General features: G+C 49.4%; 7 protein-coding genes across 7 annotated transcripts; 3 read left to right on the top strand and 4 right to left on the bottom strand.

The window, feature by feature from the left end:
* Positions 1 to 181: 181 nt before the first annotated feature.
* On the bottom strand, positions 182 to 3,161 carry HETIRDRAFT_477592 (uncharacterized protein). Its single transcript, XM_009550221.1, has 10 exons — positions 2,993 to 3,161; positions 2,231 to 2,941; positions 2,030 to 2,158; positions 1,847 to 1,976; positions 1,662 to 1,795; positions 1,547 to 1,609; positions 1,431 to 1,495; positions 1,354 to 1,379; positions 1,211 to 1,297; positions 182 to 1,153 (listed from the first exon to the last, which is right to left on the bottom strand). The coding sequence occupies exons 1-10, from the start codon at positions 3,110 to 3,112 to the stop codon at positions 435 to 437; spliced, it is 2,184 nt and encodes a 727-aa protein (XP_009548516.1). The 5' UTR covers positions 3,113 to 3,161; the 3' UTR covers positions 182 to 434.
* Positions 3,162 to 3,927: 766 nt separating this feature from the next.
* HETIRDRAFT_477590 (uncharacterized protein) lies at positions 3,928 to 8,368 on the bottom strand (the record flags this gene model as incomplete). The annotated part of the gene is made up of 16 exons (XM_009550220.1): positions 3,928 to 4,233; positions 4,289 to 4,710; positions 4,763 to 5,356; positions 5,410 to 5,636; positions 5,694 to 5,755; positions 5,812 to 5,968; positions 6,024 to 6,334; positions 6,396 to 6,427; positions 6,486 to 6,853; positions 6,910 to 6,936; positions 6,996 to 7,434; positions 7,499 to 7,798; positions 7,848 to 7,962; positions 8,010 to 8,028; positions 8,077 to 8,204; positions 8,275 to 8,368. The coding sequence occupies 16 exons, from the start codon at positions 8,363 to 8,365 to the stop codon at positions 3,974 to 3,976; spliced, it is 3,552 nt and encodes a 1,183-aa protein (XP_009548515.1). The 3' UTR covers positions 3,928 to 3,973.
* Positions 8,369 to 8,830: 462 nt separating this feature from the next.
* On the bottom strand, positions 8,831 to 11,155 carry HETIRDRAFT_322363 (uncharacterized protein; the record flags this gene model as incomplete). Its single annotated transcript, XM_009550219.1, has 6 exons — positions 8,831 to 9,033; positions 9,089 to 9,116; positions 9,208 to 10,396; positions 10,448 to 10,642; positions 10,831 to 11,005; positions 11,056 to 11,155. The coding sequence occupies 6 exons, from the start codon at positions 11,153 to 11,155 to the stop codon at positions 8,831 to 8,833; spliced, it is 1,890 nt and encodes a 629-aa protein (XP_009548514.1).
* A 122-nt stretch (positions 11,156 to 11,277) lies between these two features.
* On the top strand, positions 11,278 to 13,694 carry ppt2 (prenyltransferase). Its single transcript, XM_009550217.1, has 9 exons — positions 11,278 to 11,721; positions 11,794 to 12,189; positions 12,246 to 12,279; positions 12,339 to 12,491; positions 12,546 to 12,663; positions 12,728 to 12,760; positions 12,813 to 12,982; positions 13,033 to 13,284; positions 13,345 to 13,694. Exons 2-9 carry the CDS (start codon positions 12,070 to 12,072, stop codon positions 13,446 to 13,448), a joined length of 984 nt encoding a protein of 327 aa, XP_009548512.1. The 5' UTR covers positions 11,278 to 11,721; positions 11,794 to 12,069; the 3' UTR covers positions 13,449 to 13,694.
* Positions 11,308 to 11,460, top strand: HETIRDRAFT_322449 (uncharacterized protein; the record flags this gene model as incomplete). Its single annotated transcript, XM_009550218.1, has 1 exon — positions 11,308 to 11,460. The coding sequence occupies one exon, from the start codon at positions 11,308 to 11,310 to the stop codon at positions 11,458 to 11,460; it is 153 nt and encodes a 50-aa protein (XP_009548513.1).
* On the top strand, positions 13,543 to 13,704 carry HETIRDRAFT_419604 (uncharacterized protein; the record flags this gene model as incomplete). The annotated part of the gene is made up of 1 exon (XM_009550216.1): positions 13,543 to 13,704. The coding sequence occupies one exon, from the start codon at positions 13,543 to 13,545 to the stop codon at positions 13,702 to 13,704; it is 162 nt and encodes a 53-aa protein (XP_009548511.1).
* A 313-nt stretch (positions 13,705 to 14,017) lies between these two features.
* Positions 14,018 to 14,825, bottom strand: HETIRDRAFT_322925 (uncharacterized protein; the record flags this gene model as incomplete). The annotated part of the gene is made up of 4 exons (XM_009550215.1): positions 14,018 to 14,121; positions 14,178 to 14,320; positions 14,375 to 14,574; positions 14,631 to 14,825. 4 exons carry the CDS (start codon positions 14,823 to 14,825, stop codon positions 14,018 to 14,020), a joined length of 642 nt encoding a protein of 213 aa, XP_009548510.1.
* Positions 14,826 to 14,975: the final 150 nt, after the last annotated feature.

The following is a 14,975-nucleotide window of genomic DNA, read 5'->3' as shown; positions in this document are numbered from 1 at the left end:
CTCTGTCTATGTGCTGACTCCCCTTTCTCTAGTTCAAGTAAACGTTTATCGTGCACATCGAGCGGTGTTGTAGCAGATCTTGTCTTCATAGCAATAACCTTTCCAGAACCTGTCATCATTATTTCTCGCCTGGTGTTTCTGTTTGTCCTTGTGTTGCAGCAGTAGAATCTCAAAAATCAGAGAAGTTGAGAAATTGTATCGCTTTATTTTTTCTAGTGGGGAATGAATATCTATTAGCTTTCCTCCAGGTGCGTAGGAAAATCAGCGATCCATTCAATGCTCGTAAGTCATGACTGTATGGAATGCTGAGGCGTGAGGTAGACAGGAGGGCCTGACCATGTATCATGAAAAGTCCACGCTAACAACAGTGTCAACGGATATAAAGTAGAATTACACAGACAATTGAAACACAAGAAGCCTACCGAACACTTTGGCTACACCTGGCCAACAGGCTCGTACCCGCCTCGCCCACTCCTGTTCGCGCCTAAGCCCAATCCCATCATGAGCGTCTGCCGCAGGCCCTTCCTCCCGCCCACGCTTGCACCGAGTTCCTCGCCGTCTTCCTCTCTCCTGCGCCTCGCTTCGCGGAAGCCCTCCGCGGGCACCTCATATAACCGCTCATACTCGACCCCAAGCTCCCGCCCGACGGTCCAGAAGTCCTTGCAGTTGGCAACGACACCCATGTCGAATGGGTTCGCGGCCTTGGATGCGCGCGCGAGCCCGTTGGCCGCGCCGCCGGACGTGAAGCGGTCCAGACCAAGGAGGTGCATGAGAAATCCGCTCCCGCACCCCGCGCACACGCCGTGCTTGTGCCCGTGCCCGTGCCCGTGGTCCAACGTCGGCGTGACCTCGTCAGAGCTCGGATTCTGCCCGTTTCCATGCTGGTGCCGATGTCCCATCTGCGACGCGAGGCTCGCGCCCCCGCGCCCGCCCATAAATCCATACCGCCCAAGATTAGACACCTCGAGCGTGGTCATCTGCCGCGCGACCTGCCAGAATTGGCTCGCGAGGAGAACGATCGTCCAAAGGAGCTGCACCGTCGACCACATCGCGACGGAGAAGAGGAAAGTGTCGGTCGCCGTGAGGGTGCAGATCGCTGCAGGGAAGAGGCAAGACGGGGAGAGGGAGGGTTGAAGGTCGGGTGCAGAGAAATCTGTGGGAAAATCATTGGTGAAGATGTGAATGGAGAGATTGCCTGTGGTGTACGTACAGGCGAAGGTGAGATAGTCGAAAAGGATAATCCCGAGAACAAGTGTTGTTACGAAAAGAATGAACTGTCGATGATTATGGACGCCAACTACAAATTCATGAATGAAAGGCTGCATTAATTTCAAGATTGTTCATCAGACTTACCACAGTTCCAGACCCATGGACAATGGCTATGAGATGTGTTAAATCACTATTACAGCTTCCACGCAAAGAACACTTACTGGTCTGAACGAGCAATACACTTGTCACAGACGCGACAGTGTTTCGATCGCAACGGTTTTCTCGCCTGTCGTGACTTAGTACATGTACGTACCTGAAAAAATGGACTCACGCTTACCATGCACTGAATACAGAAAGTCTGGCCATTTAAGCGACCCTCCGAAGCGAGGTCTTCGATGATCTGGTATCAACTGGTCAAGAATGAGACCTTCACGAGCAGCATCATTGCTCACCGACTTCAGCTCGGCGTCGCTGGTGGGTGCTGGACAGGTTCCCGGGTCTAGTGTCATCGAGCGGAAGAAGTTGTAGACGCAGAGTCCGAAGCTCAATGCGAAACTAAGATGGGTGAACGCGTGCGACTCGGTCTCTAGGGATTATTGTGAGAATATGATATCGAGGATTCAAGTCGGGTACATACGTTGCAGCAGACGTGTGACCCATGCGTATGCAACCCATACCATGGATGCGAATATAATGCCTGCAAAGTAAGGGCTCGCTGTAACGCTATCGGTATATGTTGGTCTATTAAGTAGAACACGGGTAACGATCTGTGTTCCAGAGGAGTTAATGCATAGCCTCAGGGGAGTCGACGAATGCCTACGTGATGCATTCCAAAGAATTCGGCCATCGCCAATATAATACCAGTATACCATGGAAGGATCGTGAGAGTCATAAAAATAAGATACAAGAAAATTGTGGGCATGACAAAAATTGCAATTTTCGTGTTCCGCTGAATAAAGATAAACATTTAAATACATTTGTGAAAGTAGGATGAAAGTAGGATGAAAACGGGATGACACACCTCGCTCATGGGTTTTCTTTTCTTAGAGCCGTCCTCCATGAATCCTCCTTCTTCTAGCGCTCTCTTCCACGCGCCAAGGCTTTTCAGCTCTACGGCCATATCTCGCGCAGTCCTGCCCTCATTGTCCTTTGCACCGATCTCGGCGCCTTTCTCGATCAGCCTCCGAATGCACATCCTGTTTCCTCGGACAACAGCCCAATGCAGCGGTGTGAGGCCTGAGTCATCTTTGACAGTGGTACTGGCACCATGCTTGAGTAAGAGGTCGACTGAGAGTGCATCGCCTTGGTATGCCGCCCACATTAGCGCCGTGTGGCCGTTAGTATCACGCTCGTCAACGCTGATGGGTTGATGGAGAAGGTAAAGGAGAGGCATTATTGATGAGGAATGGGTGACGAGGTGTAGGGTATTGTATCCTTGAGAGTCTTTGATGTTGGGATCGGCGTTGTGAGCGACGAGAAGCTGGATGACATAGAGATATCCTCCGCGCGCAGCCCATTGCATGGGGGTAGCCATGAGGTCGCCTCCTAGAGCATCAACTTCTGCGCCCTGTTCGAGCAGGAAGCGACACGCTGGGACATGGGCATTGATCGCAGCCCAATGCAAAGGTGTGATATTCTGCTCATCCCGATCTGTCGCTCTGGCCTTGCCAGACTCGATGAGCTCGCGAATGAGCGCAATATCCCCCCGCTGAGAAGCAACAAAAATGTTTGCCTGAAAGATGTTCTGGTAAGCATGGTAGTGGCACAAAAGAATGGAAAGTACCTCTAGCTCGACTGTTGTCCTAAGATGCGACGTAGGTGTATTGAACGCGGTCGCGGTGGCAGAAGCAGGGGTGATAGACGTTGCAGAAAGACCCCCCTTGGGGTTGACGATTTCATCCATATCAGAGATGTCCTGTGGACACTCTCGAGAATGTCGACAATAGCGGGAGGAAATGTATGATGGCACTGGCGATGACAACGAGCGACTCAGGACAGTACAGCCCTCTTCTGACGTAATGTCATGTGACGACACACAAGCCGCCGGCGTGACCTGGCGGGGACTTTTGAAGACATCCGACACAAGCTTGCCTAGGATCTATCCCCACGATGCAACCAGGCCAGGCCAGCATGAGTCCGTAGAAATTGACGATAACACAAGCACGTGGCCAAGTTTGTAGTCTCCTGGCGGAAAGACAGACCAAAGACAGTCGGTCTGGCAGGCACACCCAGTGCACTCCAAGTAAACACTACCCTTTACTGCCCTGGGGTATTTCTGAAATCGACGTTCGTAGATCTACTGATAGAGTCATGCCATCACACTTCTAGAACGATGTTTCTTAGGTCTCCTTCGACACCTATTATCCCACTCCCACCATTACAATGCAGAGAACAGGTTGCTACACGTATGCGATTATGAGAGTTCGACTCCAGGCAAGAGTTTACGGACTTTCTTCAGCCAAAGGGGTCTATCTCGGTCTGGAGGGCCGTGAATTCGCCTTGTGTTTGCGCTTGGGTCAACCTACTTGGAAGAGCTCAGGAGGCGACCGGTCGAAGATGTCGACATGGAACCAATGTGGTAATCAGATAAACACAAATACATGTTTCTTGCTCGGGTGCGTAGGACCAGAATAATGCTCGACTCCGCTGTTTTCCATGGAAGCTGGAAACTTGTGAGCCCCAAAACTCTGAAGTGTCAATATGACGACCGAAAATTATCAGAAAGGCTCTGATGTCAAGAAAACGGAAGATCGGAGTACTCAATTTATGATGTAGGCTCGGAAGCTGGTGATATATGGCCCAGAATAGTCTCGAGAAGCTTCTCGACGCTGGCCAACCGATCTCGCATTTGCTGTACATCCTCCACTTTTGCAACCCCCTCGAGCTTCTCCTCTAAGCGTCGAAGGCGTTGCTCCACAGAAGGGACATCGTCTCGAATATCAACCTGCTTGGAATATCGGACAAGGAGGTGCGTTTCGTGATGGACCTCCTCGATCCCACAGTCATTGCAAAGAATTACATGGTCTAAGGAATAAATTCAGCATGAGCGACCACTGGCTTGAATAATAGACAACTCTACCTTCACACTCCACGCAGTACCAACACGGAGGTAAAACTGCTTTGGTACATACCGTACATCTCATCTTCTCCTCATACAGTTTCGGCGCCGTTTTTCGCCGCAAGTATGACATACTTCTATCCGACTCCTTGACTTCCTCGGCGCCATTGAATAAATCCTTAACTCGGACGAGAGCCACTTGTGCAGCTTCGAAGACCTTCGGCCCCATGGAAAGGTGCAAGATGAACGGCACTCGAAGGAGGCCATGTGTTGGCGAGTGAGGTTTTGGTAAATCTTCACGGATCGTGAGTGGGACTTCGGCATCGACACAACGGACGGTGGCGCAAAGATCAATATTTCCTTTGGAGTCGCTAGGCGGACAGTCCAGACAAATTATCCGGATCCCATGCAAATTGGTCCGACCGCAATTATCACAATTCTGCCTGCGAACGAATGTGATTAAGAGCGAGAATATCCTATGATTTAAATACTCACGGATGTGCAGCTGATAATGCCAATTTCTCTTTATAAACGGAGATATAAAAATCTTGCTGGAGGAGACCATGAATAATTTTCTCGAGCTCAGATGTCCGCTGGCCGACCATGGCCTCTCTAAGCAAGAGATGAATGAACCGTTTTCGTATCCTAAAGCGATCGCGAAAGAAAGCCCATGACCAAGATCGCCTGCGGATATCATCTAACACAGCAGCACCTGCATATCTCCATAATGCCCTTGGTTTGTTCTCGTCGAATTCAGTTTGAGGAGGACGATGTAACAGCATAGGATTTATCCGTTTGAATGTAAACAGGCCATGAGGACCAGGTTCGAAGAGAAACGAAAATGAGCCTCTGAAAACGCCAGATGATGGGTCCAATCGGCCAATATAGTACACCGGAAAGTCTTCATGAACATATTGTTTTTCAAAAACAATGTGGACTTGGCCGTCTATTGATGAACATTCGCCGGTCACGTTAAAGTCGATATCGAAATGACAACCAGTGGCCACGAATTTGCCAGTACTCGAAGGGAGGATGTTATAGTGAAAGATATGGTCAGAAAGAGTCGTAAAGGATATCCATTCACCCAGGCTATGGAAGCGATAAATTATTAGAAAACATTGGGACAGTATGAATAAGCTCACATTTCAGACATAGGCCAGCTTGTGCCTATATCTTGATCAGGCCAGGTCGGCAAATTGTATGCATCATAAACGATTTCTGGGTGTGCATTGATATTAACATCGTAACGAAGTACGTTCTCAACGGCTCCCTGTGGCATTGCTGGAACGCCGGTAGCGGTATTGGAAAGCTCCTTCAATACCGCAGATGGGAGTTCACTCCTCGTGTACTTATCCGACGCATGTTGATACTGTTCATCGATGAATATGTAGCCAACCTCAAAAGGAGTGAACCAAACGAAACTGACCAGACCGCCCGCAAATATCTTCAGTTCCTTTTCAGGGTCTCGCCTCTGATGCCTGAAGTGGTCTGATGACAGAACAAAGTTATCATCAAGGAACAGGTAGAACCTCAATCCTGCTTACCGCCGATGTCGAGAGCGCGAGAGCGATGAGCATCGTATATCCAGTATAGTGTATCTTTCGCTTCCTGAATATCTTGTTTCTGTACCACACGCAAGCGACATATTTGGAATATTTTGAGGTGTCTGTTGAGCAGAAGATACACCAACGGCATGATTGACTAAAACAAAGATAGTTCATCATCGATTGCTAGACCAAAGGTATCAAGAACTTACATGTTCTAATGGGCCGCCAGTGATGATTTGTAGAGTATCTGGTGCCTCGATATGCCAGCTGACCTTCTCCAGGTTTTCTCTTAGACGTTCTTCTTCGTGTCGAACAAACTCTGAAAATGGCTCTTCCGGGTACTCTGAGTCAGAGATATCGGGGAGGCTCATCCATAGTTTCGTAATGAAGTCCCACCAGTAAATGAGATAGTCATCGAGGGAGCCCCGATTCTGTGGCAGGGTTCCGGGAAGAAGAGTGAACATCTGTTGAAGGATCGTCTTGATGGCCTTGGCATACTTTGCGCATGAAACTTGCCAGCCTGGGTAGATTTACTATCCTGTGCGAGGTGGACCACGTGAGTTGGGATGTAATTCACTTACCGATCGTCCAGAAACATATCCATTTGAGAAGACTTAGAGGTAAGTATAGAAATTAGAGTTTGAGTTTTGCACAAGTTCAGATAGACAGACCTCCAATTTGGTGGCCGAGACTGAGTGAAAGCGTTGACTTCGTATACTGTGATGAAACCGGATGCATCCACATCGATAGTGTCAAGAACAAAGCGTAGACGGTTGACTCGAAGATACTGAAGAGTCCAGTCGTCCTCTGCACTGATTGAAGGGCGAAAGTCTATACCCCTCAGTGAGTCTTCAACCTTGTATCCATCACTTTCATTGATAGCGATATCCGCGGTAGCTCCTGACGAGGCTACAGTGTCTATCTGTGCACCTAGGAGCGAAGGGATGACGAGGGCATGCTTGGCTGTTGATGATCCATTGTGGTAATAATCTCGGAGAGCGAGCACGAAATGTCCAGACTTGACGCTGGCACGCCATCCCTGAACGTTGAACAGAAGTAAGTCCGCATTTGAGGGCTGAATGACGGATAGTATACCATGAAACTCCAAATCTGATACATATCCTGAGGATGGAACAGAGATGAGTTATGTTAAACCGAGAGCCAGAGCAAAGCACACGAACTTGATTCGTCAGAAGCTCATGAGGACCTCTGGATAACGCAGTAATGACTCGATCACCCGTCCGTTCTACCGTCCGTGTCAAACCAGCTTCAACGCGCTGCATCTCGATATTTAATTTGGGGATGAAGATTCTCAGGCTCTTTTCGATGCTCTCTGTTACAGTCTCTTTGAGGTCTTCCTTCAACTTGTCTAGTGCGGAGGGGACGTTCCAAGTTGGTTTGCTATTCTTGCTGGTAGAAGTATCTGAGAGGGGGTTGGGCTGTGAGTTTGGCTGCTTATATCCAAGCTCCATATCGTATAGCCGTTTAAGGGCTTTGTCGTCCTGTCGAAGCTTCTCCCGGCTGCCCGGATATTGGTCGACAGATGCCTCAATGTCTTGCTCTTCAGTAGTAGAGAGTTTTTCTAGAGTTCTTCGAAGAAAGGTGTCAAGCCTGGCGATCCTATCATCGACGGACGTCATGTGAGTGCGATAGGTTGCAACAACATGTGAGAAAGGACACACACTTTCCTTGTATGTATTCCAGTCGTTCGTTAGCCTCGTCCACTCCCCGTGCTGCGTGGGCGGATAGGGCCATTTGGATCTGCGCCTTTCTTTTGATAATGCAGCCGATGCATTCGGTTAATTTGTCTTCCCAATGTGATGATTTGAATACACGGCAAATCAACCGTTCGTTCGAGTATTTGCTGCAGACGCCGTACACTTGTTGGATGTCCTTCCCCGTCTCTTCGAGCACAGACTGCATCCGACCCATGATCGTGTCTCCCGAACATAGCGTTACATCATGGTCTTTGAGGTCATAAAGTCTTGAATGGTGATTAGGTACCGTTTCTGAATGGAAGTATGAACACATACTGAAGCAATACGGCCATCATATCCCTCATTTCAATGAAAAGAAATATAACTTTCCTGTTGTTCTCTTCTCGCCGTATCTCCATAGCATAAACGGTCTGGAATGGGATCAACGCGACTGGTGCAGATAAGTAGACATCAGTAAGGATGCGAGTTTTGACTCACCTTGGATGAAGGGGTGGACCTACGGCGCAAGTCAGGAAAGCGTTGTAAGAAAACGGTTACAGCTTACCTTGGAGACTGCGTCTAGTAGCTTCATCAACGTCGGGATCGATTGCTTGAACTGCTCCATCAAATTAAGCTCCGTTGCCGCAACAATCATGCTTGATGCAACTGCGCTAGTCGTCGATGCCCCATCGACTGTGTTGCCGGGATTATCGATTCGTGTATCAGTGTCTTATATACTGCTATAAACCAGTGTAAGACTCACCAAACTGATCCCAAGCATCCTCCTTTGATGATAGGGCAGGGCCAACCTTCACTTTGTCCCAGATCTGGACGAAATCTGACTTTGCTACCATTGCATTCGACGGTCCTGAGTGCAAAGAAGGAAAAAGTTGTTTTCGTTTGATTGGTGATGCGTGTGTTGATACAGCCCTCATTTGGCCCGAAGAGTTCCAGAATCAGTATTCACGGGCGCTAGACAAATCATGCCAAAAAGGCATCAGACAAGATACTGTTCCGCAGCCGTAAGTTGATTGACCACAGCTCTTTCCGAGAGTTTACCACTTATGATCAATTATCAATTATCGTGGACAAAAGACTATGTCATACGAAGCCAGTAATCTGAGAAATGAGGCTCAGGTAATTGTTCGAGGGTATTGGCGGAGGGAAATGAGATCGCTGGGCAAATTGTCAGAAACTATCCAGTGAGATGGCGAATATGCAAATACCTTTTGTCTATACTAGCGGACCCCCCATAGATTATTCGGTCAAGATTTTCGAAGACAGCTGTGATAGCATAGAAGCTAATTTATACTCGCTGATCATTGGATCTTAGGCGAGCGGATTGCTTGAAAGTATATTGGCGCGGCGATGATGACAACGGTGGAGAAGATGAAGGAGGACACTAGACTTGATGGAGAGTTACTTGACATATTCCGACATAGACTGACGAACAGTATCGCGCATGTTCTAGATACAAGCATTCTGCATGCTTGACGCCCTTCCACGTAGAACGACTTGTCTTCTGCGTATTGTGTCAGCAACGGAGACTAGTTCCAGAAGGACCAAGCGAATAGGACCATGTCGAGGGAGGCATCGAAGATAAGGCTGTTTTGAAAGAAGCAGAAGACGCGACAGATATGACAGGTGTCGCGGGAGCAACTAGTAATGATCGGGAATCCAAAGAGAGTGAAGTTACCAGATGAGATCTGACAGTCTGAGATGAGGAAGTTGACGAGGAAGATAAGCTGGATTCCCCTGACTGAGAGGTCCTGGCGAGGCACCAAACCTTCCTGTCATCGTCGATCGAAGTCTGAGAGATTAAACCTCTTCTAACAGGCTTTACAGGTTTGGAAGCCTGCACTTCGCCACTAGCATGCTCTTCAGCTGTGCTAGATCTTGCACAATTACCCTCGGACATCGACTTCTGAAGAGGTATCGAAGGGTGGGCCACGGTATCACTAACGGAGTCCTGCAGGAGAGCAATGAGGGATGGCGTCTTCGTCTGAGCGTCTGGAGGACTATGAAGGACGATCGAAGGTAATTTTGCGAAAAGATCAACTGTCAGATCGGGAAAAATCGGGGGCGGATAGAGGAGTTCAGAGGGAGCAGCAGGCTTCGGATCGTCCATGGGCGTATCTATAACCCCATCATCGTGTAGATACTTGTATTGTGCGGAATGATCAACGAGGGCCTCCATCGAGCGCTTCAAGAGAGCATCGGGCAGATCCCCAAGTGCCTTAGAGTGGTCCGGCGGCGAGTCATAATCATCTTCCTCCAAATCGCGCTCAAGGCTGTGCAGCGCTGCTTCAATATCCCACGCAAGTTGCTCCGTGCTGATAGACAGCGAGTATACGAGGTCTTTATCCACGGCCAGGTTCCTGGAGACAGGGACATTGAGGTCTTTTTGACACACCTTAAGACGATCTTCATAGTGTGGTACTTCGTGAATGTCCAATAGGTTGTCGTCGACGCTCATCATACTGATGTCAAAAGCGCCTTCGTCCCATGGCTCATCGTCGACGCTCGCCATAAACTCATCGCCATCTGTGAAAACGTGATGAGAAGTGTCACTTTCGCGAGGGATGACAGGATTGTTATAGCCCCAAGACTGGATACAAGCTCCGAGGATACGCTGAAGCCTCGAACGACGTCTGGGAAAATAGGGCACTCGCGCCCGAGCAGGGCGGTCGGCATGTAATCCAAACGCTTTGAAGCCCTGAGCAGTTCGACAAGCAATCCTGACTGGTTGGCAACCAAGACGAGGAAAGTTTTGACGTGCAGAGGTTTCCGGGGTGTGATTGTGAATGATCTTTCCTAAGAGTCGCCGGATGGATGGTGCGACCTTGGATAAATAAATTGTGCGGGATTTGCCGATAGCAGCTAGGCTCATCGAATTGTTCAACAAGTGTGCAATAAAAGACGGAACAAGAACTCACAAGCCGCGCGAGAAAAGCGCTTGACGATGATGAACCTTCGAGTGGGTAGGATAGAGTCTCTGCTCTTCGGCTTTGGAGACGCAGCAGTGCGAAAAGAGGGCATTTAGACCAAGACGAGACGAAAGGTGTGATCCAATGTATGATGATGTACGGAAGTGAGGGATTATTGAAGTCGATGGAGAAAAGTCAGAGTATCTAAGCAAATTCAGATAGAGACTGCAAAGTTTGACAAGGCACCATCACCAAAAGGACTGGCAGATCAAAACTGGAGGGGAGTGCATCAATCAAGACTACATTTACGCTGACACCGAGAAACCCACAGGCTGCACGTTCATGAGTATTCCAAGAAGGCATTGGCACCTCCCGAAAGGATAAGAACTCACGAATGCGAAGGCTTGCCGGCCCATCGAACTTCAAGCTTCAAGCTCCAAGGTTGGACGTTGACACTTGATGGGAAGTCGAAACACTGAAGAAGTGATGCAAGCAGACGCCCTTGGAAACTTTCCAGTTTGATTGCGAACAGAATACCATTATAAAACGGCGCTACTGTACAGCGCGCTAAGCATATCAGATAAGGTTATTCATTTTGCAGAAACTCAGAAACGCACCTCGGTGACGCTTGCCAGAACCTCGACGAAAAGCGATTGAAAGCACGTAGGTTTCAGCAGGTTTAACATGTCGGATGGTGTTGTAACGCAGGGCTATCATGCGGTGTGCACTGTGCATGACATGATCTCACGTAGCCGCGGACCCGCGCGCGCTTATCTAGCGCCGGTAGCTAGTGCACACTGCCTGGACCTGCTCTTCCAAGTTTTTCTCCCTCAGGTCTTGGTTCGTCTATTGGCAGACGCCCAGCTGCAATGATCTCCTTCCTTAATCAGGGCCTTGTGACACGGACACGACTTATGATTGTCGAAATGTTTGATAGCAACGCTGGCAGTAGGGCGGCAGCGTGGTGGAAAATCGAAACACGTCGATTGGGTTGCTGTCGCAATCTCTTCGCCTTAGCTTGATAACTCCATAGATCCGAGCGCCCAACTCTTCTCAAGTTGATAGCAATCAATTACCAGATTGAATGCCGACGCTGCTGTCAGTGATCCGATGGGCTTCCTAGAGGGCGGTGTGCTTTGCGTACGCACCGCCTTGCTCGGATGGTATTCGAGAGACTTAGGTAAAACCCATTACTCCTCCTACGCCTCTATCAAGCCTTGCAGTGCAAGACAGTACCTGTTTTGTTTCTTGCGCTCTGAACAGTCTCTTCGCTTTCCATCCCAGTGAGTTGCTGATTCACTCTCACCTCTTCATCTGTTTTCCCTCAATATAACAGGCGCCTATTTTGATGCCAGCGAACAGCTTCTATAGGACGCTCGCAATTCCCGATGCTTTAGTGCTGAGTAGGTAAGCCACGAGGCATATTTGATTGGAGGCCAGAGATGAGAACAGGTCCATCATATCACGAACGCCGTTTATTTACCGCACAAAGACGACCACGGCGGAGGATTGCATCTGCACCAGGATCATATAAAAACCATGGTCGAGAGGGCGCTGAGGGGCATTCCCGGCTCGCAGCACCCCTTCCTCTCCATCCTCTTCTTCTTGGCCTCTCCTCCACGTCGTCTGCCATGGCCCGCACTTCTGAGAAGACTCCTCTCGTAAAGAAGGAGGCTGAAAAGCTTCCTTTCCCTCTCGGCCTCGTCTCTCCTGGGGTCCGACCATACTTGGAGCTTATCCGCTTCCACAAGGTGTGATGCGTCTCAGTAGGGTCTTGCACATCGTGCTTACATGTTTTTCTCTATAGCCGACAGGAACGATTCTCATGTTCTGGCCATTCGGTTAGTTTCTTCGACTGATCATGCTCTCGCGCATTTCCTAATCCGCACTGCCACCATAGCATGGGGCCTGACCATGGCGGCGTACCATACCGAACTTCCACTCAACCGGTATTGGGTGGAGTTGGCCAAGTCTCTCTTCGCGGCCTTCATTGTTCGCGGCTCTGCGTGCACCATCAACGACATCTTTGACCGCAAGTTTGATGCTGGTGTCGGTCAGTATAACCTTTTATCACTCATCAACGGACGTTCACTTACCGGTCCTTTAGAGAGGACCAAGGGGCGCCCTCTCGCCAGCGGCCGTGTATCTGTTTTCGCCGCTGTTGTCTATCTCATCCTCCAATACATCGCCGGCCTTGTTGTATATGTATCGTACAACGAAATTGCGTACGTGTTTATCCCTTGTCCTGCGTGTAATCATCTTCCTCACCCCACGTCCGCTGGTAACTAGGCTTTACGCAGCTGTTCTCCAGCTCCTTCCTCTGTAAGCATAATCGTCGGGATGTGATGCGTCAAGTCTCTGAAGATTTCTACAGTTTCTTGGTCTATCCTCTCATGAAGCGCATCACCTACTGGCCACAGGCCTGGCTTGGGATCTGCATGAACTTTGGTCTCGTCGTTGCATGGGCCGCAGTTACTGGCAGCCTTGACGCTCAGCTCTTGGGTGTTCTCATGGTTGGTACCTGGGGATGGACGATGCACTATGGTGAGCAAGCGCCTGTTTTCTGATGATCTCGGTATTAATAAATCTGTCAGATACCATCTACGCGTGCCAGGACCGTCGCGACGATGTCAAGGTTGGCGTCAAGTCCACTGCCGTGATGCTCGGCGACTACGTTCGCCCCTTCTGCTTCGTCCTCTCCATGATGTTCGTCGGTACCCTCTACTACGCTGGTGTCCTCAACCACCAGACCCCCTACTACTTCTACATCTCCGTCGGCGGGACTCTCCTCCACATTCTCTGGCAATACGCCACCGTCGACTTGGACTCGCCTGATAGCTGCGGCTGTACGTCGCCCCAATTGATCTTTGTTCATGCATAGACGCTGATCATCTTCTCTCTGTCAGTGAATTTCATTCGCAACGGCCACATGGGTTGGATCACCTGGGCTGGCTTGATGGTCGACTACCTCGTCAAAATCGATCAACTTCCCTTCCAGTTGCCTTTCTGAAGGATTATGTATTGCATTCGTCGTTATCATCGTTATCATCCCCGTCCTTTTCATTCCGGACAATCTCCATAGAAGCTGTCTCTTATTTAGCTAGATGATTGGGCTGCGGGCACCAGACCACGGAGAGGGTGACACTGCAGAGAACAGCATTCGGGATATGTTCGAGCTGCAATATATAATATATTTCCCTCCGTTGCACGTTCGACGTGTTTGGCGCATGTATTGTGATATCAATGCCTTTGGTCCAAAAGGTTGAGGAGTCCCAAAACGCGCGCCAGATGGACCGGGTGACTGGTGCGATTTCACCCCTGAATTGAGCGCCTAGCTTCCTTCGATCTCATGCAATGCTAGATAGCTAGCGCCCTTACAGACCGACTACATCCTATCGAGGCAAAATCACTCACATGAGACGCGGGCTGTATGTGGACTCCATGGGAAACCATCACCTCATGTTTTCAACTTCGAGACCGACATCAATTCTTGGCACTCACATTAAATACACAAGACAACAAAGCAATTCGATAGCAATGGACAAAGAAAATCAGCGAGAGAAAGAGAAAGAGAAACATTTAGAGTTGACGGCCAAGGAATCGAGCAAGCCTTTCCCTCTTTTCTTGAATGTTCCCAGCGGTGGGCAGTCCATAGGCGGCCAAGAGATGGTTTGCAGCTGCAACTATAATCAGGCAGGTAGTAAGCACCACGTTGCTACAGAAAGGCTGCCAAACTTACCAGGTAAACCGGGCAGCGCCGATTCATTTGCGGGGAATTCACCCGCTTGATAGGCAGGGCAACCAGGGCGATGAGGTAGCGGGATCAAGGGCCCATTACGCGCCTGCTGTATGTTATGGGAACGGATGATGGTGCATTCGGACCTGCAGACTTTGATTAGATCAGTGTTACTTGGATGGGGTAGATGAACTTCTCACTCGTATCTCAAGTCTTGTCGGACTTGCTGAACATCTGCTCGAACGGTCTCAACATCTGCGCGAACATTGTTCAGCTGTCCTTCCATTGTGGTCAAGCGTCCTTCCATTGTGGTCAAGCGTCCTTCCATTGTGGTCAAGCGTCCTTCGATTGTGCCCAAGCGTCCATTCGTTGTGTTCAAGCGCCCGTTGATTTCATTGATCTGCACAGATGAATATAGGTTAGCTGTCAACATAGATGATACACATATATACATACAGAGGCAAGAATTTGTTGAAGAATGTTGACTTCATTTACGGCAGGGATATTGGGAAGCAGCGCAGCATTCTGGGAAAGGATTGTACTGGCCTCGGCTTGCATAGTGCTCGCCTGGGCTTGTAGTTCATATGCATGTGCGACATTTGCGATGTCCGGGAGAGGGAGAGCAGCAGGAAGGGGGGCAACCTCAGCCATATTGAACGCGTTGGAGGGGTCTATAGCAAAGCCACTCGGTGAATGGGAACGAATGTTGGAGTTCAACCAAGTCGGAATCGAACTGATAAGTAGCGGGTCATTAGGTTCAGCCTCCGCTTTCCCACCCTTGAGCTTGATCACCGCTTGATC

The sequence above is a fragment of the Heterobasidion irregulare genome, assembly GCF_000320585.1.
Source record: "Heterobasidion irregulare TC 32-1 unplaced genomic scaffold scaffold_07, whole genome shotgun sequence".
NCBI classification, from domain to species: domain Eukaryota; kingdom Fungi; phylum Basidiomycota; class Agaricomycetes; order Russulales; family Bondarzewiaceae; genus Heterobasidion; species Heterobasidion irregulare.
This window is presented reverse-complemented; position numbering and strand designations above follow the sequence as displayed.

Excerpts from the sequence above, each read along its gene's own strand:
- HETIRDRAFT_477592 (XM_009550221.1), bottom strand. The coding sequence starts at position 3,112 with ATGGATGAAATCGTCAACCCCAAGGGGGGTCTTTCTGCAACGTCTATC. Across the intron at positions 1,298-1,353 it reads TCCATGGGTCTGGAACTGTG|TTGGCGTCCATAATCATCGA; the intron begins GTAAGTCTGATG and ends ATGAATTTGTAG. Across the intron at positions 1,154-1,210 it reads CGACTATCTCACCTTCGCCT|ATTTCTCTGCACCCGACCTT; the intron begins GTACGTACACCA and ends ATTTTCCCACAG.
- ppt2 (XM_009550217.1), top strand. The coding sequence starts at position 12,070 with ATGGCCCGCACTTCTGAGAAGACTCCTCTCGTAAAGAAGGAGGCTGAA. Across the intron at positions 12,190-12,245 it reads AGCTTATCCGCTTCCACAAG|CCGACAGGAACGATTCTCAT; the intron begins GTGTGATGCGTC and ends TTTTCTCTATAG. Across the intron at positions 12,983-13,032 it reads GGGATGGACGATGCACTATG|ATACCATCTACGCGTGCCAG; the intron begins GTGAGCAAGCGC and ends TAAATCTGTCAG.